Below are 26,768 nucleotides of genomic sequence, written 5' to 3' on the forward strand. Positions count from 1 at the left end.
TTGGCACTCCAACGCTCACTACTTCCTGCTACCCTTACCAAACCTGGATCTGGTCCTTTTGGGCATATATTCTGGAACCCATATCGCAACGCCATGTTTGTGGAATCATGTTGGCATGGTCCTTCGTCAACCAGTTCTTGATTTTGTGTTTTTATTTAATTATTTCTTGGTATGTGTTGTATTTGAATTTATCACTGTGTATTTTTTTTGGGAGTGACCACTTTGTTTTCTCTGTTATGTTGTGAATAAATGTTTGAAGAGTGAAATGGTCTTCCTTTTTTGGGACGTTAACAGCAAGTGTAACCAGGTTAACACAAGTTACATTTGACTAAGGGGTAAACCAGTACTGACGCCAGTTGAGCAAAACTGAAATATGTTTTCAGCTTCCCAATCCACACCAAAAGGAAGCCTGGCCCAACCTTGGGATTTGTAAGATTGGCCTAAGCAGCTTGCGCACCAAGTAGGAACCTGGAAAATGTAGAAATCTGTAATTGACACTACACCCAAAAAGGGAAATGACATTGTTACTGTTATGTGTTTCTGGTGTCTGTTTGACATACAAAGACAAAACACAATCTAACTTTTAAAAAAGGGAAATCCTTGCAGGAACTTATGTCAGGCTAAACTATCTTGGTTTTGGATTTTAAAAATGAGCCACAACGTATATTTGTCTTAATAAATTTATTTGGAAAATAGAAACAAAAAAAAAAATCTAATGCCGAAGGAGGCCAGACAGCCGGTCGAGGGCCACCAGAAGGCCGATTACATTTTGGCGCATCTGCCCCACAACATCCGCCACCTCTTGCCGACGCCTCTGTTCCTCTGTGGGTGAGAAAAGTGTGTGGGTTAATACAACAATAGGGAATCCACAGAAAAACTTAAAAAAAAAACCAAATCACTCCTAAACCCAAAAACAGAAATAAAAAGGGTGGGCTGGCAAAAATACAAGGCCTAGGTACAAATTCCCACAGGTATGATATGTGTATGCTTAAATCACCAGGAAGAGGTAAAGGCAAACCTTCACAATCAACAAAAGTCAAGCCACAAAAACACGAAGAAAGGCACGACACATGATTACATACAAACAGTTTGTGCTTTAAAAAAAAAATTAAAAAAAACATACCGGGAGACAAATCGGGAGCTCCGGCCAAACCTCCATGATCCTCCTCGGAGGATCCGTCATTCCCCAAAAATGGGGCGGAGTTATGCTGGACTTCGGGGAGGGGGTAATTGGAAGAGGGGTGGGTGGAGGAGAGGGGGAAGTGGGACGGAGGGGAAGGAGGCCCGACATTTCCGGGAGAGGGTCTGGGAAGGATGGGGAGGAGTGGGGAATAGGGGAAAGATTTGGGGTGGAGTGTTGGCTGGGGGTTGGGGAGAGTGGGCGGGAACGCCGTCTGGATGGACGTTGATGGCGGAGTCTTGGCTGTCCCCCTAAAATATGTCAAAGAAATTGCGTTTAGTTTATGGACAAATCATACATCATTCTCCTTTTCTCTCAATGAAATTTTATATATTGAAAGCATTGGTAAAAAATATTTTGGTAGCAGTACTTTAAATAGACAGTGGATGTGGAACAAGGCCTATTAGGATGGAAATAGATAATACAAATACTGTGACAATGACATTACTAGTAAGCTTTTTACAAATTGGTCAGAACCATCCTCCATCAACCTTCAATATCTTGGCCTTATATACAGTACATGATTATATTGTATAGGAAACTCTGGGGAGAAGGGAAATTTGATGCTGAGTATGTAACTCCTGCTAAATGACACATCTTAAGAATATCATCAAGACCATTTAAAAATTTTCACTGAAAATATTAGTTCCAAAGGTATTTTTGTGTGCTATATATGCTGTATACATGGCCACTACTCACATTAATTAACTCTAAGGCATCCTGGATGTGGAAATAAATGAAACCTAAGTAGAGATGAGTGGCTCAGATTTGATTTGGTTATTCCCATCAAGTTCAGAACTGAAAATGAATGAAAATGTATTTAATTTTCAGTAAGCTTGGATCTCATATATTTTTGGGTTGCATATAATTTACTAGCTCAAGTACCCGGTGTTGCCTAGGTTTAAATCTTCAAGTTATTAAGTTTTATTATGTGATGTCATCCAAATCCATCCAGTGGAAGGCCCAGAACAGGCTCCCTGGGTCAAAGTTCTGTTCAGCGCACTCTGTCATGAGGTCCGACCGGGACCCCAACCACTCCATTAGGCATCCCAGATGAATTGCCACCCCTCTGTGAAATTTTCATCCAAATCCATCCAGTAGAAGGACCAGAACAGGCTTCCTGGGTCAAAGTTCTGCCCAGCTTACACCAACAGGAGGTCCGACCGGGACCTCAACCCCCTAGTATGTCTTCTGGAATCCAATGTTACCACTCTATGGAGTTTTCATCCAAATCCACCCAGTAGAAGGCTCAGAACAGGCTCCTTGGGTCAAAGATCTGCCCAGCATACACCAATGGGAGGTCCAACCAGGACCCTAACCACCCTAAAATCAGCCAGGATCCAACTGGACCACCTCATATTGGTTTCATCCCAATCGGTGCAGGGGTGACTGAATGACGGTCAGACAAACAAACAAACAGACCAATTAATTATATATATTGTGACACAGTCGGATACGGGTCCCTCTCCTGCGGTAGATGGACTCCCTCTTTACACACACAGCAGCCGAGGAAACGAGACACAAGTCTGGGGTTCTCGTACAAACTGATCGGCACGAGTTTTTATTGTGCAATATCAACAATCAAAGAAACAAAACACAAAATAAACCCTAGCCCGGCTGGGCACTAACTAGACAACAAGTTCCCTCACTAACGGAACACTAAACCAATCTCCGTCCATAGTACCTTCTGGTTTGTAGCCAGCAGTGTCTCAGAGCAAGCTAACCTGCAGGCCTGCTCTCCCAGGTATGAGACACTCATCTCTAACTAGACCCAGCATATATTAGCCACTTCTAGGTGCAAGCCCTGATGAGCCTGCTACAAAGCTGAAAGGCCCAAGACCTGGAATGGCCTGTGGATGGAGCCCCTCCCTATCCTCACATCCACACCCCAAGGACCCATGCCGGCTTTTCACAGAAGCCGACATTACTAGTCTGCTTTTCTAACAGACTTCTCCTGGGGGTTTTAAAAGACATAAGACAGGAATCTGGGACAAATATAGAAGCCATTCCACACTTCTCCAGTGCTTCTATCACATATCCCCCCCTTTGTTTCGACCTGTGGGGCGGAACAACTGCAGCCCCCAGACAATGGACACGTGACACAGCATCTGCATTGGCCAGCTGGCTTCCTGGCCTGTGTTCTACTGTAAATTTAAAGGTTTGTGTGACCAGGCGCCTTTCGTCTAGGCCAGCCCTAGTCACGGGTTAGCGTTTTCTGAATCCCAATCACCATCAGTGACCGCCTGTCACTGACTCCGCCCACTGTGCCGTGGGTGTGTAACGATGCTGCCACCACCAAACTCTGCCATCGGCATTTGGAACCGCTTTTTATGTTACCCTCAGGCTCCTACCTCGGCACCTGCAACCGCTTCTGCTGCATATGCGTTTGACTAGGTGCGGCCACACCCCCTGATTGTGTTGGCTGATTCCTCCTGATCCCTCGCAATGAACCAGGTCTGCACGGTAGCTTGGCAGAGGGCTTGAACTTGGAGACACGGAGCTCTTACCCAGAACAACCGGAGAACGGAATAGCGTTTGGCACAATTCTGTTGGTCGCAGTATTGAGATACAATTGAAGTCAGGCAAGATGTTTATTGCTCAAAGTCTTGAAGAAGACTCGTCCTACCGGATGAAGGGGTACATCGCATACAATAAATCTTATCAAGCAGTTCTTCTCCTTACAGAAATTACAGGGTAGTACACATACAGGGCTCACAGTCCCTCCTTTTATATCATTCTTACACACATCACAGGGGGGCAAATCCGCCATGTGTTCCTCTCAACCAGTCATGATTCCTCAGAAAATATAATTTAACCACATATTACATTTCAAAGGAGTCACACAATTTCCTCCTTTCTAATCTACCATCCAAACCTAAACATAAACTGATTTATCATACAATTATAACTGTCTCCTAAAATGTTGATATAACATTTCACAGGAAATAGTAAATAACATTCATCCTTCCCAATGGAAGTATTTATCAGTTTGGCATTTCCAACCTTAACACATTCAGTGACCTCCAAAAGGGGTTTCTTAAAACAAACAAACAAATTGTCTTTTCAAAGAAAGTGCTGTATGACACTATTCACACAGAAACCTTCCAGCCAAACCTTTCTATTCATCAGACCTCCTGCTAGGGAATGACAATTAGCATATAGTTTCCTGCAGCCACAGAGGCTGGTCATGTCATATACAAAAAGTGCATTTAAACCCATTTTACATTTAAAATCATACATTTTAAATACATTCCCATTTCATGCCTATGCACATACCATTTTAAATACATTTTTATGTTTAAACACTCGGCGCCTAGCGCAGAGTACAGATTTACAATGGGCGCCAAGCGTCTTTTGTCCGTTTAAAAATAGCGCTGCAGCACGGAGGTTAACCCCTTCAGTGCCGCGGCCGCCATTATACACATGGGGTCGGTCTCCGGCCACAGTTTGTAATGCCAAGAACCATCTCATTATTCTCGCATTGCTGTCTTTGTTTTCTGACATCCACTTCAGAGGAGCATGGTCAGTGATCAATCTGAACTTCCTTCCCACCAAATAGTACCAGACAGTGCCCATTTTATGGCCAATGCTTCTTTCTTGACCGTAGCATAGTTTATCTAATGTACATTTTATTTCTGGCTTAAGAAAAAAATCGGGTGTTCTTCACCCTCTTTGCTTTGGGTCAGGATCGCTCCTATGCCTACATCTGAGGCATCAGTTTGTACAACAAACTCTGTCAAAATCAGGGGTCATCAGAACTGGTTGGGTACATAAAGCTATTTTAACTCCTGGAAAGCCTTCTCTGCTTCAAGACTCCATTCCACCATGACTTTCTGTTTGCCTTTGGTAAGGTCAGTCAGTGGTTCTGCAATGGTGGCAAAATTGGGTATAAACCTCCTATAATACCCAGTGATCACTAAGAAGGCTCTCACCTGCTTCTTATTCAGGGGTCATGGCCAGTTTTGTATTGCCTCAATCTTATTGAGCTGTGGCTTTATCAAACCTCTGCCAATGGTGTACCCAAGATACTTTACTTCTTCCATCCCTAGACAACACTTTTTTGGGTTGGCTGTCAAACCTGTCTTATAGATGGAGTCCAACACTGCTTGTACTCTGGGAAAGTGAGACTGCCAATCAGGACTATGAATGACCACATCATCCAGATAAGCAGCAGCATACTGTTTATGGGGCTTTAGAATCCTATCCATCATTCTTTGAAAGGTAGCAGGTGCCCCATGTAGCCCAAAGGGCAACATCTTGTATTGAAACAACCCCTCTGGTGCAGAAAAAGCTGTCTTTTTCTTGGCTTCCTCAGTTAACAGCACTTGCCAATACCCTTTGGTTAAGTCAAGAGTAGTTAAATATCTGGCTGTCCCCAGCCTTTCAATTAGTTCATCCACCCTAGGCATAGGGTAGGCATCAAATTTTGACTCACTGTTCAATTTCCGGAAGTCATTGCAGAATCGCACACTCCTGTTGGGTTTAGGAATGAGCACAATGGGACTTGACCACTCACTATGCGATTCTTCAATAACACCCAAATCTAAAATTTTTTTAATTTCATTCGACACTGACTCTCTTTGGGCTTCTTGTAACCTATAGGGCTTTAGGTTAACCTTAACCCCTGGGTCAGTGATTATGTCATGTTTAATGACCATGGTTTTCCCTGGTATGTCAGAGAACAGCACCCTATTTCTGATCAGAAATTCCTTTACTTCCTGCTGTTGACTGGCTGACAGGGTTTTTGCCACTGTCACTTTGGGTACCATGGGCCCTGGGTTTACTGTAGGGGCTCGGATGGCTGACAGTGCTGCTGTATACTTTCAGGGTTTTATAAGTTGGTATATCTGTTCTGGCTTTCTTTTCCCCGGCTGGTAAACTTTATAATTGACCAGCCCCACTTTTTCTAAGATTTCAAAGGGTCCTTGCCATTTAGCCAAAAGTTTACTTTCTACTGTGGGAACCAACACCAACACTCTGTCCACAGGAGCAAATTTGCATAAGCGAGCATTGTGGTTGTACACCCTCTGTTGTGCCTGTTGGGCCTGTTCCAAGTGCTCTCTTACTATCGGCACCACAGCAGCAATTCTTTCTTGCATTTGGGAAACCTGCTCAATAACTGTTTTATATGGACTGGACTGCCCCACCCATGTCTCTTTGGCAATGTCAAGTAATCCCCTTGGATGTGTCCCGTACAATAAATCAAAAGGGGAAAACCCTGTGGAGGATTGGGGGAACCTCTCTTATGGCCAACAGCAAATAATGTAACAAGTAATCCCAGTCTCTACCATCTTTGTCCACTGCTTTCCTTAGCATGTGTTTTAAAGTTTTATTAAACCTCTCCACTAACCCATCGGTCTGGGGATGGTACACAGAGGTTCTTAATTGATCAATTTTAAACAGGTGGCATAACTCTTCATGATTTTTGACATGAATGGGGTACCTTGGTCAGTCAGGATCTTCTTAGGTATTCCCAACCTGCTAAAGACATGGAGTAATTCTCTAGCAATGGTCTTGGTTGACGTATTGCGTAATGGTATCGCTTCCGGGTACCTGGTAGCGTAATCCATTATCACCAGAATATATTGATGGCCCCGGGTAGATTTCATTAATGGCCTAACCAAATCCATAGCTATTCTTTCAAAAAGAACCTCAATAATGGGTAACGGAACCAGAGGACTTTTGAAATGTGGCCTTGGAGCATGATACTGACATTCAGGGCAGGATGCACAATAGTCAGATATCTCTTTATGGACCCCGGGCCAGAAAAACCTCTGGATAATTCGCTCAGTGGTTTCTCTACCCCTAGGTGGCCTGCCGTTATAAGACCATGGGCCAGATCCAACACTGTTCTTCTGTAAGCTTTGGGAACTATTAATTGTTCCACAGTATCTTCCCCCTTCTTAGTCACCTGATACAACAAATCCTGACATACTGCCATGTGAGGATATGACAAAGGACTATCTGAGTCTATGGGTTTACCATTGATCACCTTGACATTCTCCCTGGCTTTTACCAGAGTAGGGTCAATTAACTGCTCCACGGCAAAGACCTCTCTTCTGACCTCTAAATCAGGCAGATGATCAAATGGCTCAACAACACCTCTGACCTCAGTGGGAGGCACATCACTTGGCGAGCCAGTATCATGCTCTGCATTCTCTAGTTCGCCAATCATACTAGAAAAAGGGAAATCTCCGACTCTGAAGACACTTCCTCTGCTACTACACTGGTAACCTTCTCAAACGGGTCAGGGTGATTTACCTCTGTGCAAAATCGGCTTTCCCACAACTTTCAGAAGTGAGCAAAGTCTCTCCCCAATATGGCATCATACATTAAGCCATGTACCAAACCCACAGAGACTATCGCAGAACCACATGGCGTCTCGATGTTCACTTCTGCAGTAATATAATACCGAGTATCCCCATGTATGCAGGTCACACCAACAGTTTTCCCCTTACGCTTCAAGGGGTCAACCAGCTCAGCTTTCATAAGTGTCACCAGGCTACCAGAATCTAACAGTGCCTCTACTCAGTTGCCCTCTACAGTGAGTACATACATGTGCTTATCAGTCTCAGCCTGCCGGTCAGCAGTACAGGCTGTCTGTGCAAAGAAAGACCCCCTTTGATGGACATAAGCAGTATCACATTGCATAGGTTCAGAGGTAAGTGAACAATTAGTGGCAATATGGCTGAAGTCACCACATCGGAAACACTGAATCAGATTATTATCTAGTCTTTTATGGGGTAGGAACCTTTCTGGCCTGGCTGGCCTGTCTGCAGTTTCCACACCCTCAGTCTTAGGTACATTCCAACGCCCAGCACCCTTCTCCCCAGGAACAGTCTTACCAGTGTCGATGGGAGTTCGCTGGTGTGTCATCGGGGCTCAGTGGGGCAGACTCAACAGCTCCTCAACCGCCATGTACCTCTCCACCAGTTCGACTAACTGGTCTGCAGATTTAGGGTCTGCATGGCTCACCCACTTGCGCAGAGATGCAAGTAGCGATCATAGATACCGGTCCATCACGACCCTTTCCATGATCTGTGGTCCTGTCAGCATCTTGGGCTGTAGCAATTTTGTGTATAGATGGATGAGGTCATGCATCTGTGAGCGTGGAGGCTTTTCCATTTGGAACTCCCAGCGGTCGACTCATTGAGCACAAACAAATGTGGTGACTCCCAAGCAAGTTAGGATCTCCCGTTTTAACTTCTCATAGTCTTTTTCATCAGCCAGGCACAAATCATAGTAGGCTTTTTGTGGTTCACCAGACAGGAAGGGTGCCACAAGACTTGCCCACTGCTCTTTAGGCCTCTTCTCTCTGTCGGTAGTTCTTTCAAAGGCCATAAGATATGATTCCACATCATCATTCATGGTCAGCTTTTGTAGAAAGTGACTCGCCCGTATGGTGTGAGTGTTAGTTTGAAGAACAGGGGAAGCATCTCCAGACCGGACTACCAGCTGTTGTACCACCTCTCTTAAGGCCTGGCGGGGTTCCTCTATGGCGACTTGTTGTTGCCTCTGGGCGGTCTCCAAGGCCAATATTTGCACATTGGTAGCTTCCAGCTGAGCCCTGGTAGCTTCTTGCTGAATTTTGTTCATTTCCTGCTGAGCTCTGGTAGCCTCTTGCTGAGCTGCCGTAGCTTGAAGCAAGGCCTTAACAATGTCCTCCATGTTGTCTTTAGGTGCTGTTTGGAAGCTGAATCTGGCTTCTCTAAGCATCTGCTGACGCCACCTTCATGGATTTCACAACTTCATGTCTGTCCCTTTAAATTTTAAAGGAAAACTTTTTTTCAAGCTGCAATTTCAGTGTGTGATTGCCTGCATTGTGACAGTCGGGATAGGGGTCCCTCTCCTGAGGTAGATGGATGCCCTCTTTACACACACAGCAGCCGAGGAAACGGGACACAAGTCTAGGGTTCTCGTACAAACTGATCGGTGCCAGTTTTTATTGTGCAATATCAATAATCATAGAAACAAAACACAAAATAAACCCTAGCCCGGCTGGACACTAACTAGCCATCAAGTTCCCTCACTAACGAAACACTAAACAAATCTCCGTCCACAGTACCTTCTGGTTTGTAGCCAGCAGTGTCTCAGAGCAAGCTAACCTGCAGGCCTGCTCTCCCAGGTATGAGATACTCAGCACTAACTAGACCCAGCATATATTAGCCATTTCCAGGTGCAAGCCCTGATGAGCCTGCTACAAGGCTGAAAGCCCCAAGACCTGGAGTGGCCTATGGATAGAGCCCTTCCTCTCCTCACATCCACACCCCCAGGAGCAATTCCAGCTTTTCACAGAAGCTGACATTACTAGTCTGCTTTTCTAACAGACTTCTCCTGGGGGTTTTAAAAGACATAAGACAGGAATCTGGTACAAATATAGAAGCCATTCCACACTTCTCCAGTGCTTCTATCACATATCCCCCCCCCTTTGTTTCGACCTGTGGGGCGGAACAACTGCAGCCCCCAGACAATGGACACGTGACAAAGCATCTGCATTGGCCAGCTGGCTTCCTAGCCTGTGTTATACTGTAAATTTGGCAGGGTCAGCATAATTACACATGAAGTGAAGGTGGAATGTCCAGATATCCCAGGTTTAGCAGAGTAAAGGCAGCAGGACTGAAGGATCCAGTTTAGGTGTTGCCTCAATCAGTTGTCATCTAAGTAAGCTGCACCTGTAATCAGCCTTTAAGAATGTGTGCAGAGCACAGAATGTTGCTTTTGATGGTGATTAGCATCCAGAAGGGTGTGTGGGATATTGGGTCCACTGTTCCTGTGATATGAACTGATGCTGACTATTCCTGTGCAACTATGAGATGATGTGAACCTGTACTGCTTTAACATACTGTATGCTGTTTGGAGAACAGCCTAAATAGCTTGAAATTGCAAGTCTGTTGTATGAAGCTGTAACCTGCCTGTGCTGATAATAAAAAGGGTTGGACTATTATCTGGTATATGTGAGAATATACAAACTCCAGGGAGAATATGCAACCTCCACACAGTTAGGGCTATAGTGGGAATCGAACCCATGACCTCAGTGCTGTACCATCTGTGCTGCATATATATATATATATATATATATATATATATATACATACAAATGAATACGAACATACCGTACATACATACTACAAATTAAGAACTGAAGCCTGTTCTGAACACGTACATTGTTAATGTGTTTGTTTCCATGTATCCCTGTAGTGTGTCAGATCGGAGATCCATGCTCAAGTGATCAATGAGACTGTTCAATCAGTATCAGATATTCAAGTACAGATAAACCAAATATTTGATCATATAGAGAGAAAAATTCCTAAAGTGACTTTTACCCATATGGACTACACAACAAGTGCTAAAAACAGCAAAGCCTTCATAAGAAACCCCAAAAAGAGTTATTGTGTTGGTGATCTACTGACAGTACAGATTGATGCATATGATTATCTGGGCAAGAAGAAAACATATGGAGGAGACTATTTAAGAGCAATAATTTCTAACTCAGATGGAAGAGCATCTGGTAGGATAGAAGACTGTAACAATGGCACATATTATGTTAATTTTACTGTATTTTGGGAAGGTAAAGTTGTGGTGACGGTCTATCTCATGCACCCAAGTGAAGCAGTCTCTGCAATCTGGAAGGCAAGAAACAGCTGGCATGGCTATGTAGACTACTTGGGCAGGTTCACAAGTCAAGGCAAGCAAGCAGAGACTAAGTGCGGGTTTGACCATCATGACCTCCTTGAAAAAGATTTCTGCGAGTATAAGGACGAGAGAGATGAAGAATATTTTTATTGTGTCAAACATCCTGATTTTTCCTGTGAGTCGTTTACAGACTATAAAAGCTGGATTACTTTTAAATCGCAGTTGATCAATCTGGAAGACAGCCTCTTTGTCAGGTATGTGACTTATTTCTATTTGTCAAAAATACTGTAAAATGTATATACTGTATAATGTCTTGCAAAACATGATATTAGTTCTTTTAACAAATAATCAATATTACTGTCTGATATTTCTTATAGGCAGGACATTGCAAAATCTTCTTAAAAATTGTGTCAAACAAAAATCTTGAAAAATGATGTAATTGTTTGTTTCATGTTACAATATGTCTTGTAAAAAAGTGCATGCTCACTATTAGTTCTCAATTTCTGTCACCACCAGTTTCATTATAAGAGGTGAATGCCCTAAGGAAGTTTCAGTTACTACCTACAGTAGCTTATCTCACAACACTTACATGTTAAATCAATCCCAGTTATCAATATACAAATAATAACCTATAATGCAGATATGTAGTGCTTATACTAGCCACTTTCACCTGAATACGATATTCGCACAGAAAAATACATTATCCCTATACATTTGTTCAGGAAATCTGGAGGATATAGGGCCTGATTCAGACCCACTCGCGAGCGGCTGTCCGCTCGCAAGTGGGTCGATGTTATGGACTGAGCATGCGCACGACGGAGGGAGCTCCGTCGTGCGCATGCGCCAGACGCGACGAGCGAAGGAAAGTCCTTCGCTCGTTGTGTCCGATCAAAGGGGGCGTGCTGTCAATGTTGATTGACAGCACGCCCCCTTTGGTGGGCGTGCCGGGGGCGTGCCTCCCTGACGGGGGCGTTCCCACGGGAACGCCTCCCGTCAAAAGCCGGCCCACTGACATCACTAGTGATGTCAGTGGGAGTGAGTTTGGCTCTGATAGAGCCAAAATCACTCCGGAGCTTGCGGTTGAAAACCTCAACCGCAGGCTCCGGCTCGCAATTTCGATGGTCGCGATGGTCACGACCATCGCGGCCATCACAATGCACGCTCGTATAGCCTGTGGGTGGTGACCCACAGCTATACGAGCGTCCAGGAGGACGCTCCATTTTCATGGAGCCCGGCCCTCATTCAGAGCGTGCGCTCTGCTCAGAGCGTACGGCTCTGAATGAGGGCCATAGTTCTCATAATAGCAGTAGTTTGCTCAGATAATATAACTTCATGATCTTGTGGACTTTCTGACACTTGGAATGTGGATTCAATGCAATGAGAAACTTGATCCATGAATGTACCTGCAAATATGGACTATTTCCCATTTAGATGAACGCTAATTCCTGGAGTGTAGCTGAGGAGATATTTTGCATTTTGATATTTTTATACATCCTTTACAATGTTTTAGATTTTGATTTAAACTAACCTCGATTTCATGCATCATATAGATTTCCTAACTAAGGCCTTCATTTTCACTGTGCCATGGTCGTCATGCCGTCAAGTAACTTTTACAATACTATTGTTCAAAGCTTGGTAGTCACATTTACTGTAGAACAACACATTAATGTTATTTTACCAACAGCCAGTTAATTTCTTCTTGTTGAGAATCCAGGATGTCTTGTTTTGTTATATAGAAATATGATTGATAATACTGTATAATTTCTGGTTTTAGATATGGGAGCTACTTTACCATATTGAGTGATACATATCTTCTTGGCCTGTTTGGACAAACTCGTCGGCTTATTGCTGTGAAATATTTTTCTCTTAAATTCAATCTCATAAGTGTGAACACCAAAGGGCAATGACTGTATTTGTAATCACAAGAGGATGGTGATCAATGATCAATATGAGTTTTATAAAACATATTGGTGGATTGTCATTACTCCACATACAAAATGTAAAGCTTCATTGTCAATTTGTGCATCATTGCTTCCTGCCACAATTAATAATCTTAATGCAAATGCACTTTGTGAATCATCATGATGTGTTAAGAGTGCCACTGTTTAGTAAGGTGTGGTGTCACATTCCATATTGATATTGTCACACTCCGCACTATTAAAACCATTTTCTTACTGCTCCAGTGCCTGTCCAGGATAGCACAGAGGTTCACTCATGCTGCACATCTATCCCGGCTGGTACTGAGGTCTGCCTGTGCTGTTCCTGTCCTGTCCGCTCAGTGTCCTGTTACTGAACATAGAGGTGGCTCTCTGCAGCCTCTTGCTCACAACGTGTCTTCCCAGCATGATGGCACACAGGCTGCATGCCAGAGTTCCCTCCTAAACAACAGTATGGGTGCAACCATGTTGGACTCTGTCACCTTATACTCTTCCTCCACTCAGAGCGCTGCTCCTAGACCAGCTGATTGCAGCATCCAATCCCTGGAGATCCTCCCCTATAAATTCCATTTTCAGACTGGCCTCTGTTGCCAGTACAATGTCGCTTATTGCTGAAGTTACAGCTCAGTACTGAGCTCCCAGGTACTCTGTATCTCTGTATCTGAACGGTCCCAGTCCGTTATATCCAGCTCATATATCTGGTAAACAAGTCTCCCATACCATCTTGCACACCAGTCTGGTTTTTACAATTCATCTGATGCTTCCAACATTGGACTCATATTAAGTTCTTCAATTCATCAACATCAGTCCAAACCGATAAAGTTCATCAATTCATTAACATCGGATTCAAATCCATCAAGTTCTTCAAATCATCAACATCGGTCTCAAACCGACCCAGCTCTCAATCCGGCATCATCGGTCCCATTCCAATTCTGCTCATTCATTCAGTTTTATCATCTCCAGTTTTCATTCCAACCTGCTGTTTAATAAAGAATTTAAATTCCTGTTCTTGCCTTCGGGCCCATCATCCTCTGCAGCTTATCTACCTCCTCACAGTAATACATGAGGATGTCCTGGCTCAAGTCATCCAGGTTTATTCACACTTCCCAAGTCTCCTCTTCAGCCTCACACGTCTGTTCCAGCCCAAACCAACCCTCAGGCATGACAGTTGGTACTGGCCCTATGGATCCAGCCGAGAATCAGGCACAAGCTGCTAGGTTTAAGTTTACACCTGATCTTGTTGCTCACCTAGAACACCAAGAGGCGGTGCAGGGTCATTTGGTACAGTTCCTCCAAGAACTGATTTACCGGCTAGATAACATCCAAACCACTCTGAGAGGCTCAGGAGCTGCCACTTTATCCATTCAGATTTCTCTGGTTCCAGCTTCCTCAGTGGCACCTTGTCTGAACATTCCTACCCCTGCAAAATTTTATGGGAACCCCAGAAATTGCAGGGGCTTTTTAAATCAATGTGAAATACACTTTGGGCTTCAACCTAGCAATTTTCCTACACACCATACCCGTGTGGCATATACTGCATCATAAACTGAGAAACAAAAAGACTGAGCCCTATACCACAATAACACAATGGTGATGCGCTAATAAACAAATAAATAAAATACTATGTAGTTCCTGAAATGGCAGAAAAAATTCTCAAAACACCACCTATATAATATTAATAATCTTTATAAAAAAAATGGAATACAGTAGATCAGTACATATAATCACATTTACACTTTTATAAATAATCACATTTATCCAATATAGAAAGACTAAAATACACTCCTGAGAATTACTGAGAAATATATAAAGTATACTGCCTCTAATAGAAATGAATCACTGGATCTTTGTTGCCTGGAGCAGTCTCTTGTCAATTTAATGATGTGTGGAAAATCCAATAATAAATATATAAAGCTCTTTCTGTATGATATAAGTGCACACACTGTTACACCAGTCTCTTACCACATCATTACCAAGTTGCAGAGTCCCATGAACAATCCGTTGAGTTTGGAAAGACACAACTCCTATGGAACACGCTCACGGTGGGCACTCCTGGTAAGTAGTGGGGGTCCGGTCGGTGTTTCACGTGTGCAGCTGATAACCAAGGGAGTTTCCAATGCACAATCCCAAGCAAAGTGAGCTGTTCTGAGTCACAGCCGCTTGTATATATGTGCTGATGGAGCTTCCAGCTCTCTGCTTGAGACTCAAGGGCCCCATACATCAGCAACGGATTGCCACGATCCTGTGATGCTGCAACCCGGCATCGCAGGCTCGCAGAAATCCCAACATGTTGGATTTTCCTGATATGACGATCGTGATAAAAAAATAATCATGATCGTCAAACCGGGGACATTTAACATGTAACATTTCAGCGATCCTGCTACGGATTGCTGAACAGAGATAGTGGGCGGTCGGCATTTCCACCCGGCAAATCGCCATTTCCGATCGCATCGCTACATTGTGACAATCAGTCACTGATGTATGAGCACCTTTAGGGGTATATGTATCAAAGCTTGATGTGAGATAAAATTGTGAGACATATATCACCAACCAATTATTTGTGTTTAACAAATGATAGTTTGGACCTGATTGGTTGGTGATATATATTTCACAATTTTATCTCACATCTAGCTTTGATATATATGCCCCATAGTCTATAAAGGCGGGTATCCACTACTAGATATACAAATGAGAGCATGATTATGACACTGCAATCGTGCTCTCGTTTGTATATCTAGTGATGTGCCTAGACTGAACGTTCACTCGTTCAGTCCAGGCACATCCATCATCCCTGCACATGCTGAACCTGACGGGATCGTCAGGTTGACCAGCATGTACGGGCAATGATAGATGTCGGAAGCGACCAGCGTGCACGTGCATCGCTGGTTGCTTCCGACCAAAACATGCCCGATTCATGCGCGATTTTCATGCGATTGCACGATAACGACATCGTTATCGTGCAATCGCTTGCTAAAATCACCTAGTGGATACCCCCCTTTAGGCTTCCACAGCACAAGATCCCAGTTTCAGTAATGTGGCAGCAAATCTACTGCAATATATAATTACTGGCAGGTAAATCTCTGACCGGTTTCGCTCCATTATGGGGGCTTTATCAAAGAGGAATCATATACAGAACAGGATATCCTTATATACCTGCTTCTTCATTCAATTATTTAACTTTGCAATCAACATATCATCCACACCTGTTGACCTAGGTGTGCTCAGATCAGCATTTCTCTTAATTTAATCTTTTTGTGTCTAACTACCGGGATTCGAACCCCAGTCTCTCCATATATAAGGCATAGTATTTACCAGTGCACCACCAGGGTATTACAATACTCAAATAGGAATAAGAGAGAAGGATCTGTATATGGTGCACAGCTGTATTATAAAATATAACTTTTATTATATTATGATTAAAATGTTCGTATTTAGACTATTTTTGAATTAAAATAGTTAAATATATGTGACATATTAAGTGAAAAAGTGCATATAAGTGTAAATGTGTATATTACACCGTGTGCCTGTATTCGGTCTTCTTATTTTGAGTATAAATCTTAGTCCTTTATCTTGGTTTGTATGAGATGAAACCATTTAATGTCTGTGAGATATGAATGGATTGATGGTAGTTATATTATAATAATAATAATAATAATAATAATAATAATAATTTTATTTATATAGCGCTTTTCTCCCATAGGACTCAAAGTCACTTTACAGACATCATAAAACATGGTACATTGTACAAGGATTTTATTGTTGCAAAAGAATAGAAAACCACACCGAGATAATTAAAATCAACTGAAACCTAGAGAGCACAATAATCATATTGTGGGGTTGGTGCAGACATGTTGGGAAATAACTTCCATGGGTTATATATTCCACCCACAAAGGTACCAAATGAGGCAGCCGTCTTGGGCGCACTATGTAGGATTACCCTGGGAAGAATAGGTTACGCCTAGAAGAGATGACACAAAATGGGTGGTTACAATGTCCTGATGCTAGGAGTAGGGTCCCAACATAATAGTCAGGTCCATGTATTTTTCATCCCATCCACGAGTGTACCAGGTGAGGCAGCCATGAAGGGCGTACTACGAAGGTTACACTGTGGGTCATGAATCATACAAGGACCCAAGGAATATATTGGAAAACTGACACATTTGTGGCAGTATGATATACCCTTTGTGAATAGATCCACATGTACATCCTGCCCACGGGGGATGCACTTCAGTGGATGTATAGCACACCGGAATAGCATACAGTGGGGTGGAAGTACATTTTACAGAACAAGGAATAGTAAATACAGCAAACAGTGCTGTAGTTCGGGCATGAGATTTACGGGTGACTGAAACATTTGAAATATGAAATGCACTGAATGAATACATCCACGTGTTTGTTCATCCTGCCCAAGAAAGAACCATCCGAGGCTGCCATCTGGGGCGCACTGCGTAGGTTACATCTGGCAGGGTGTGCAAGTAGCGGAAGTATAACGTCCAGGTGGAGAAAAAATAAAAAAGAATAAATGGTGACCGCATTTTAAGTTAAAACCATGTTAAACTTAATCAGAAATTAAAAAATGATAGAGTGATCTGCAAAAATCCACAGCGTCTCCTTAGCTCGAGTTTGTGGGTTTATCGCATCCAGCAGTTTGTGGAGTTCGATTTGGCTGCAGCATGAGACAGCAGCCAAACCCAGTCTCAGGGGAGTGTAAATGAAGGTGGAGTGGCAGCATTCCTTTGTGTTCGTGAAATTGTTTACATTTTGGTTAGAAAGTAGTCAAAAGTCCAAATCCAGTGCGAACTCCGGTTCTAACTCCATGCATCAGATGAAATGCTTAAGATGCAGGCTACAGTGGCAGGCCAAGCCTGTGTGTGCAGGCTTTAAAATGATTCCCTTTTGCAGGAGAGGCTAGGTCAGCTGGTACAGTGGGAGGGAATGTTTGAGCAGTTTGTTCAACAAGATAATTAATGGTGATTTACATATAAACTAGGGGTGTGCACCGGCCACTTTTCGTGTTTTGTGTTTTGGTTTTGGATCTGGATCTTTCTTCGTGTTTTGGATCTGGATTGGTTTTGCCAAAACCAACCTTCCGTGTTTTGGGTTCTGGGTTTTGTGTTTTGGATCTGTATTTTTTTTTTTTAATAAAGCATAAAAACAGCTAAAATCACAGAATTTGTGGGTTTTTCTGCTCCTATGCTATTATTAACCTCAATAACCTTAATTTCCACTCATTTCCAGTCTATTCTGAACACCTCACAATAGTGTTTTTATGTCCAAAAGGTTGCACCGAGGTAGCTGGATGACTATGCTAAGAGATACAAGTGGGCGGCACAAACACGTGGCCCATCTAGGAGTGACACTGCAGTGGCAGACAGGATGGCAGTTTGAAAAACTAGGCCCCAAACTGCTCATAATGCAAATGCAAAGAAAAAAAAAGAGGTGCAAGATGGAATTGTCCTTGGGTCCTCCCACCCACTTTAACAAACCAATCATTTCAGCACCAGGGTCTGCCACACGACTTTGCTGAAATGATTGGTTCGTTTGGGCCCCCACAAAACAAGCTGGCAATTAATCTGTCCCTGCACAAACTGGCTCTACGGAGGCAAGTTGTCATCCTTATCCTCCTTATCCACCGATTCCTCACCCTCTTCAGTGTTGTGTACATCCTCATCCACACAGAGTATTAATTCGTCCCCGCTGGAATCCACCACCACCGGTCCCTCTGTACGTTCTGGAGGCTGGTCTCCCTGGAAGAGTTGATAATTCATTTTGATGAACATTTTGTGGAAGCAACCTCCTACGCCTTTCGCTGACAAGGTTCCCGGCTGCACTAAACACTCTTTCAGAGTACACACTGGAGGGGGGGGCAACTCAGGTAAAATAGAGCCAGTTTGTACAGGGGCCTCCAAATTGCCTCTTTTTCCTGCCAGTACAGGTACAGACTGTCTGACATGCCTACTTGGATACTGTCACTGATGTAATCCTCCATCATTCTGTCAATGGTGACAGTATCATATGCAGTGACAGTAGACATGTCAGATATTGTTGCCAGGTCCTTCAGTCCGGACCAGATGTCCAAACTTGGTCCTGCCTGCCCTGCATCACTGCCAGCGGGTTGCTTAGTTGTTTCCTGGCAGCCCCAGTTGCGGGAGAAAATGAAGAAGGAGATGTTGACGTGTCACGTTCCGCTTCACCTGACAGTGTTTTCACCAGCAGGTCTTTGCACTTCTGCAGGCTTGTGTCGGCCGGAAAGAGAGACACCACGTAGGCTTTAAACCTAGGATTGAGCACGGTGGCCAAAATGTAGAGGTCTGATTTCAACAGATTGAACACCCTGGAATCCTGGCAGAGTGAATGAAGGGCTTCATCCACAAGTCCCACATGCCAAGCGGAATCACTCCCTGATGAGGGGAATGACCTGACTCAAGCTGGCAGTGTTTGAACTGACTTCACGTGTGGCAAGTTCGAAGGGCTGCCTTGCACAACACGGAAATCATTCTCCACTGCGCTTGAGTCAGGTGCATACCCCCTCCTTTGCCTATGTCATAGGTGGATTTATAGGCTTGAATGGCCTTTTGCTGCTCCTCCATCCTCTGAAGCATATACAGGGTTGAGTTCCACCGTGTCACAACCTCTTGCTTCAGGTGATGGCGGGGCAGGTTCAAGAGTGTTTGCTGGTGCTCCAGTCTTCGGCACGCAGTCGCTGAATGGCGAAAGTGGCCAGAAATTTTTCGGCCCACCCAAAGCGTCTCCTGCATGCCGCTGTCGCTTTTCAGAAAATTCTGCACCACCAAGTTTATTGTGTGAGCAAAACATGGGACGTGCTGGAATTTGTCCATATGTAATGCCCACACAATATTGGTGGCGTTGTCAGATATCACAAATCCCCAGGAGAGTCTAAGTGGGGTAAGCCACTGGGCGATGATTTCCCTCAGTTTCTCTAAGAGGTTGTTGGTGGTGTGCCTCTTACTGAAACCGGTGATACACAGCGTAGCCTGCCTTGGAACGAGCTGGCGTTTCTGAGATGCTGCTACTGGTGACGCTGCTGCTGTTGCTGCGTAAGGTGATACATCTACCCAGTGGGCTGTCACAGTCATATAGTCCTTAGTCTGCCCTGTTCCACTTGTCCACATGTCCGTGGTTAAGTGGACATTGGGTACAACGTCATTTTCAGGACACTGAGGATACTTTTTCTGACGTTTCTGTACAGTCTCGGTATCGCCTGCCTAGTGAAGTGGAATCTAGACGGATTTGGAACCGGGGACACACTACCTCCATCAATTGTCTAAATCCCACTGCACTAATGGCGGATACCGGATGCACGTCTAACACCAACATAGCAGCCAAGGCCTCAGTTATACGTTTTGCTTCAGGATGACTGCTGTCGTACTTCATCCTCCTCGCTAAGTACTGTTGGAGGGTCAATTGTTTAGTAAAAGTAGTGGTGTTCCTACTTCCTCTCTGGGATGATGAACGACTCCCAACAGCAGCAACAGCAGCAGCGGCAGCAGGAGGCGTAGCAATGCAGGATCCTCCGGAGGAATCCCGGATAGGAGAGTCAGTCATGCCAGTGACATGGCCTGCAGAACTACTTCCAATCCTGACTAAGGAGGAAATTGACGAGGAGGGAGTTGACGGTGTGGTTTGCAGGCACTTGGATACATCAGGAAAAAGGGATTTAGGTTTCCCTGGACTGCTTACGGTCTTAGCCAAAGTTTCTGAACTTGACAGTAACTTTTTATGAACGCGCTGCAGGTGCCGTATAAGGGAGGATGTTCCTAGGTGGTTGACGTCCCTACCCTTACTTATTTCACCTTTACATATGGTACATATGGCAAGACAGTTGTTGTCTGGATTTGGATAGAAATATTGCCAGACCAAAGAGGTGGAATGTTTGGTCTTCTGCCCAGGCATGACCGTGATGGGCTTTTTCATCCCACAGACAACAACTGTCTCCCCCGGAGCCTGATTTATATAAACCACATCACCATCAGAATCCTCCTCACCAACTTCCTCCTCAGCACCAGCTACACCAGTATCCTCATCCTGTTGTACTTCAACAGTGACATCTTCAATTTGCATATCAGCAAGTGGACTGTGGGTGCTCCTTTCAGCACTTGCAGGGGGCGTGCAAATGGTGGAAAGAGCCACCTCTTCCCGTCCAGTGCTGGGAAGGTCAGGCATCGCAACCACCACCACACTTGGACTCTCCTTGGGGATTTGTGATATCTTCTTAGAATGCACAGTTCTTCGCTGTGCTTTTGCCAGCTTAACTTGTTTGATTTTTTTAGTGGGAGGAGGGATTCCATCGTCATGTGAAGCTGAACCACTAGTCGTGAACATAGGGAAAGACCTTAGCCATTCCTTGCCACTCCGTGTCGTAAATGGCATATTGGCAAGTTTACGTTTCTCTTCAGATGATTTAAATGTTTTTTTCAAGGTCATTTTCCTGAACTTTGTCATTTGGGATTGTATGTGCCCTCTACTATGACATTGGGCATCGACTTTGGCAGACGACGTTGATGGCATGTTATCGTCTATGTCATGACTAGTGGCAGCAGCTTCAGCACTAGGAGGAAGTGGTTCTTGATCTTTCCCTATTTTATTTTTTTCGGAGAAAGTTTGGTCCTCCATTTATGTTACATTGATATATACATGCGGCTAAGGCGCACACAAACACAGAAAATAAATTTTTATTTTTGTTGGAGACTAGTGCACTTTGTGGGTTACACCACCCTTTAAGAAATGAGCCAGCCAGCCCTTTACTTATGGGACACAGGCGCACGCTTGGCGCTGCTCCTTTGTTGATGCACGTGCAGCCACAGTGCACACAATTCACAAACACAGAAAATATTTTTTTATTTTGTTTGGAGTGTACTTTGGGGGTTACAGCACCCTTTAGCAGTCAATCCAGCTGGCACTTTATTTATGGGACACAGGCGCACGCTTGGCACTACTTTGTTGATGCACGTGCGGCTACTGCGCACACAATTCACAAACACAGAAAATATTTTTTTATTTTGTTTGGAGTGTACTTTGGGGGTTACAGCACCCTTTAGCAGTCAATCCAGCCGGCCCTTTATTTATGGGACACAGGCGCATGCTTGGCACTACTTTGTTGATGCACGTGCGGCTACTGCGCACACAATTCACAAACACAGAAAATATTTTTTTATTTTGTTTGGAGTGTACTTTGGGGGTTACAGCACCCTTTAGCGGTCAATTCAGCCGGCCCATTATTTATGGGACACAGGCGCACGCTTGGCACTACTTTGTTGATGCACGTGCGGCTACTGCGCACACAATTCACAAACACAGAAAATATTTTTTTATTTTGTTTGGAGTGTACTTTAAGGGTTACAGCACCCTTTAGCAGTCAATCCAGCTGGCCCTTTATTTATGGGACACAGGCGCACGCTTGGCACTACTTTGTTGATGCACGTGCGGCTACTGCGCACACAATTCACAAACACAAAAAATATATTTTTTTTTATTTTGTTTGGAGTGCCCTTTGGGGGTTACAGCACCCTTTAGCGGTCAAATCAACCAGCCCTTTATTTATGGGACACAGGCGCACGCTTGGCACTACTTTGTTGATGCACGTGCGGCTACTGCGCACACAATTCACAAACACAGAAAATATTTTTTTTTTTGGTTTGGACTGGAGTGTACTTTGGGGGTTACAGCACCCTTTAACGGTCAAGCCAGCCGGCCCTTTACTTATGACACAGGCGCACGCTTGGCACTACTTTGTTGATGCACGTGCGGCTACTGCGCACACAATTCACAAACACAGAAAATATTTTTTTTTTTGGTTTGGACTGGAGTGTACTTTGGGGGTTACAGCACCCTTTAACGGTCATGCCAGCCGGACCTTTACTTATGACACAGGCGCACGCTTGGCACTACTTTGTTGATGCACGTGCGACTACTGCGCACACAATTCACAAACACAGAAAATATTTTTTTATTTTGTTTGAAGTGCCCTTTGGGGGTTACAGCACCCTTTAACGGACAAGCCAACCGGCCTTTTACTTATGGGACACAGGCGCACGCTTGGCGCTGCTCCTTCGTTGATGCACGTGCAGCCACAGTGCACACAATTCACAAACACAGAAAATATTTTTTTATTTTGTTTGGAGTGTACTTTGGGGGTTACAGCACCCTTTAACGGACAAGCCAGCTGGCCCTTTACTTATGACACAGGCGCATGCTTGGCACTACTTTGTTGATGCACGTGCGGCTACTGCACACACAATTCACAAACACAAAAAATTAATTTTTTTATTTTGTTTGGAGTGCCCTTTGGGGGTTACAGCACCCTTTAACGGACAAGCCAGCCAGCCTTTTACTTATGGGACACAGGCGCCCACTTGGCGCTGCTCCTTTGTTGATGCACGTGCAGCCACAGTGCACACAATTCACAAACACAGAAAAAATTATTTTTTTTCTAGCACTTGGGGGGAGCACCCCTGATGGACAGAGCACCCCCTGGACAACACTACAGCACCCCTTTAGGACTGGGACACTGCACAGGACTTTGGAGTGGACACAGCCCCTATGGACAACTGACTGCACAACACAGTCCAGCCAGCCCCTATGGACTTTGAAGTAGTGGACACAGCCCCTATGGACAACAGCTGCACAGTGCAGCACAGCACAACACTACACTGCACTACACTACACTACAACACTACACTACACAGCCCAGCCATCCCTAACTCCCACCCTCCCTCTTCACTGTCCACAGCCGAGTGAGAAAATGGCGCCGACGCGGGTACCTTATATAGGATCCAAAACCAAGGGAGACCCGGAAGGCGGGATGATGACGTTTTGCCTCGATTTCAGATCCGAGTCAAGCGGGAAAAGTCAAGCCTGACTCGGATCGGCCTCGAATCGGGGGGGCTCGGTGGCGTTCGGATTTCAGAAATCCGAACCCACTCACCCCTAATATAAACACACTCCTTTATTGTCTGTGTCTGTACAGACTTGTATTCTAAATCTGGATACAAAATTGTATTGTGCAAGATGTTTTGCAGCAATTGTAACTATCCATCATTCCTTAATAATATGCATACAGTTCACTATCTTTTATATGGGGATTTGACCTCCTAAATGTCTAATGATGTTAGAATGCAATTATATAATCAATGATGTATCCATATCCTACTATATTGATACCTTGTATTGCCTTTAATTAGTAAGGATATATTGTGTTAGCTGGTTTATTCACTCTTCTTCAGATACTATATAGCAGCATGTCAGTGTGTTCATGACTAAACCAATTAATATTCACTGCATGCTTGGAAATCTATTCTTCTATATTGAACAGCACAGTGTGTAACTCCTGACACTTTCAGCCACCATACTGAGTGGCTGGTGTATTTTACTATTTACACAAATGGAAGATAAGTCCTTATCTCCCAAATTTGGATTTACAACATGTCGGCAGAACCCCGCAACCATTGAAATGTCAGTGTAAAAGGCAGTGTCAGAATTGTTTGTTTAATGCTGAGGAAGAGTGAATAAACCAGCTAACACAATATATTCTTACTAATTAAAGCCAATGCAAGGTATCAATATAGTAGGATATGGATACATCATTGATTATATAATTACACTCTAACATCATTAGACAGTTATGAGGTCCAATCCCCATATAAAAGATAGTGAACTGTATGCATATTATTAAGGACTGATGGATAGTTACAATTGTTGCAAAACATCTTGCACAATATAATTTTGTATCCAGATTTAGAATACAAGTCTGTACAGACACAGGGCCTGATTCAGACCCGCTCGCTAGATGCGATCGCTCGCATCCAGCATAGGCAAATTTGTCAAAGTGACGGCATGGGAAGCGAACGTTCGCCAAGGCATAAGCACACCCACTTTGGCTGTGCGAGCGATCGCTCTGTGTATGCAGACACCCATTAGCGTATGTAGAGATGCCCACTAGCGCACATCATCTCCAGGAAGTGTATTAAAACATTGGTACATTGAGCACCATCGGTAGTGATCGCAGCGCTTGTGGTTGCCTTACCCTTCCGCAAGCACTGCGAGGACTTCAGTGTAAAAAACAGACATGTGACATGTACTATTATGCTGCCTGTTAATTATGCATATCTTAAAAACAGCAATGAAACACCGAGGCACGCCTGCGTTTGCACCTCCACACCCCTGTTATTAGTGTCCTGCCCCTGTTACCACCCACAAACGGCTTTTCCTGTCACTCATTTCACTGGGCTGTCTTTGCTGGGCGAGCGAGTGGCCTGCAATCGCACAGAGTAGTGCCTGCAATCGCACAACACGCGCAGAACGAAGCATGCGCATGCACGTTCGCAAACCATCAGGCTGTGGGTCTGAATCAGGCCCACAGACAATAAAGGAGTGTGTTTATATGTAAATCAATATAACTACCATCAATCCATGCATATCTCACAAACATTAAATGGTTTCGTCTCATACAAACCAAGATAAAGGACTAAGGCCCTCATTCAGACCCGGACGCAAGTGGGCGTTCGTACGTTCGGCGTACGTACAGAATTATGTTAATTCAAGCGCTCGCTCGTAATTTCGAACGCAGCTAAACATCCTCCCCAAACTCTACCGACCCCTCCTCTAACTAACGAGCGTGCCAAATAGCGAGCGTACATCCCCAATGTGGCTTGCAGGGAATGCACGCACAAGTCCAACCCGGAAGTGGGCCTGTCAGATTCCGATTACCTGCTCCTTTATTCTGCCTACCTCCCTCAATCGTATCATGCCAATCAATATATCAATTATCTTAATTGCTCGTCAATTTTTTTTTAATTTTTTTTTTAAATGCAATAAACTTTACTCTTGTCCGTGTTTGTGTTTCCCCGCAGAATACGTACGGCTTAAACATTCGCTTTTATTTGTCAAAATACATGTTTGAGCCAATTATCCATTTGTTTTCTTTGTTTTTAACCACGCATATTTTACTGGGTTCATTTCTTTATTTAAATTAGCTTACGCATGTCACTGCATCAAGCCTATCATAACTCGCAATAGATTTGTGGCCCTGTCGAACACATGACTCATACACTAACCAATAGAATTTGTCCTGTTAATTACCCAAATACATTAGCCAATCAAATTTTTTTTCGGGTCTTTATTAAAATAGTTTATTTTTAAATACACCATTGCCATCATGAGAGACTCGGCATTCACCAGGCGCGAGCTGCTGGTGTTAACCGAGGTGATGGACAGGCGGATCACCAGCCAGCCTCCCCCCATCACCAATAGGGAAAAGCGTTCCGCATATGCGGAGGTACGTGGCCGCCTGCGTTCCTTCGGCTCACGCCGCCAGATCGGCCAGCTGGAGCGCAGGTGGTCCGACCTGCAACGGCGGACGCCCCGCTTGCTGGCATGCTTTCGCATGCAGATAGCGGAAAGTAAGTTTTTTTGACTGTGGTTTTCATGTTTATCTTTGTGGCCCTAACTGCATGTGCATGTTTTCATGTATGGCCTATTTATTCTTTGTACTCATATCTGCATGTGCATGTTTTCATGTATGGCCTATTTATTCTTTGTACTCATATCTGCATGTGCATGTTTTCATGTATGGCCTATTTATTCTTTGTACTCATATCTGCATGGGCATGTTTTCATGTATGGCCTATTTATTCTTTGTACTCATATCTACATGGGCATGTTTTCATGTATGGCCTATTTATTCTTTGCACTCATATCTGCATGTGCATGTTTTCATGTATGGCCTATTTATTCTTGTACTCATATCTGCATGTGCATGTTTTCATGTATGGCCTATTTATTCTTTGTACTCATATCTGCATGTGCATGTTTTCATGTATGGCCTATTTATTCTTTGTACTCATATCTGCATGGGCATGTTTTCATGTATGGCTTATTTATTCTTTGTACTCATATCTGCATGTGCATGTTTTCATGTATGGCCTATTTATTCTTTATACTCATATCTGCATGTGCATGATTTCATGTATGGCCTATTTATTCTTTGTACTCATATCTGC

The 26,768-nt window shown here is 43.9% G+C and overlaps 1 protein-coding gene across 1 annotated transcript in view; it reads left to right on the top strand.

Annotated features, from left to right (window-relative positions):
- Window positions 1-26,768, top strand: part of LOC148508926 (NXPE family member 4-like) — a 123,270-nt gene that overhangs the window by 34,879 nt on the left and 61,623 nt on the right. Inside the window, exon 3 of the mRNA XM_088443790.1 lies at window positions 10,379-11,067. Coding sequence (XP_088299916.1) covers window positions 10,379-11,067 — 689 coding nt within the window. The remainder of the gene's footprint in view (window positions 1-10,378; window positions 11,068-26,768) is intronic.

Source organism: Taudactylus pleione, unplaced genomic scaffold (genome assembly GCF_031769625.1).
Source record: "Taudactylus pleione unplaced genomic scaffold, aTauple2 ptg000334l, whole genome shotgun sequence".
NCBI classification, from domain to species: Eukaryota; Metazoa; Chordata; class Amphibia; order Anura; family Myobatrachidae; genus Taudactylus; species Taudactylus pleione.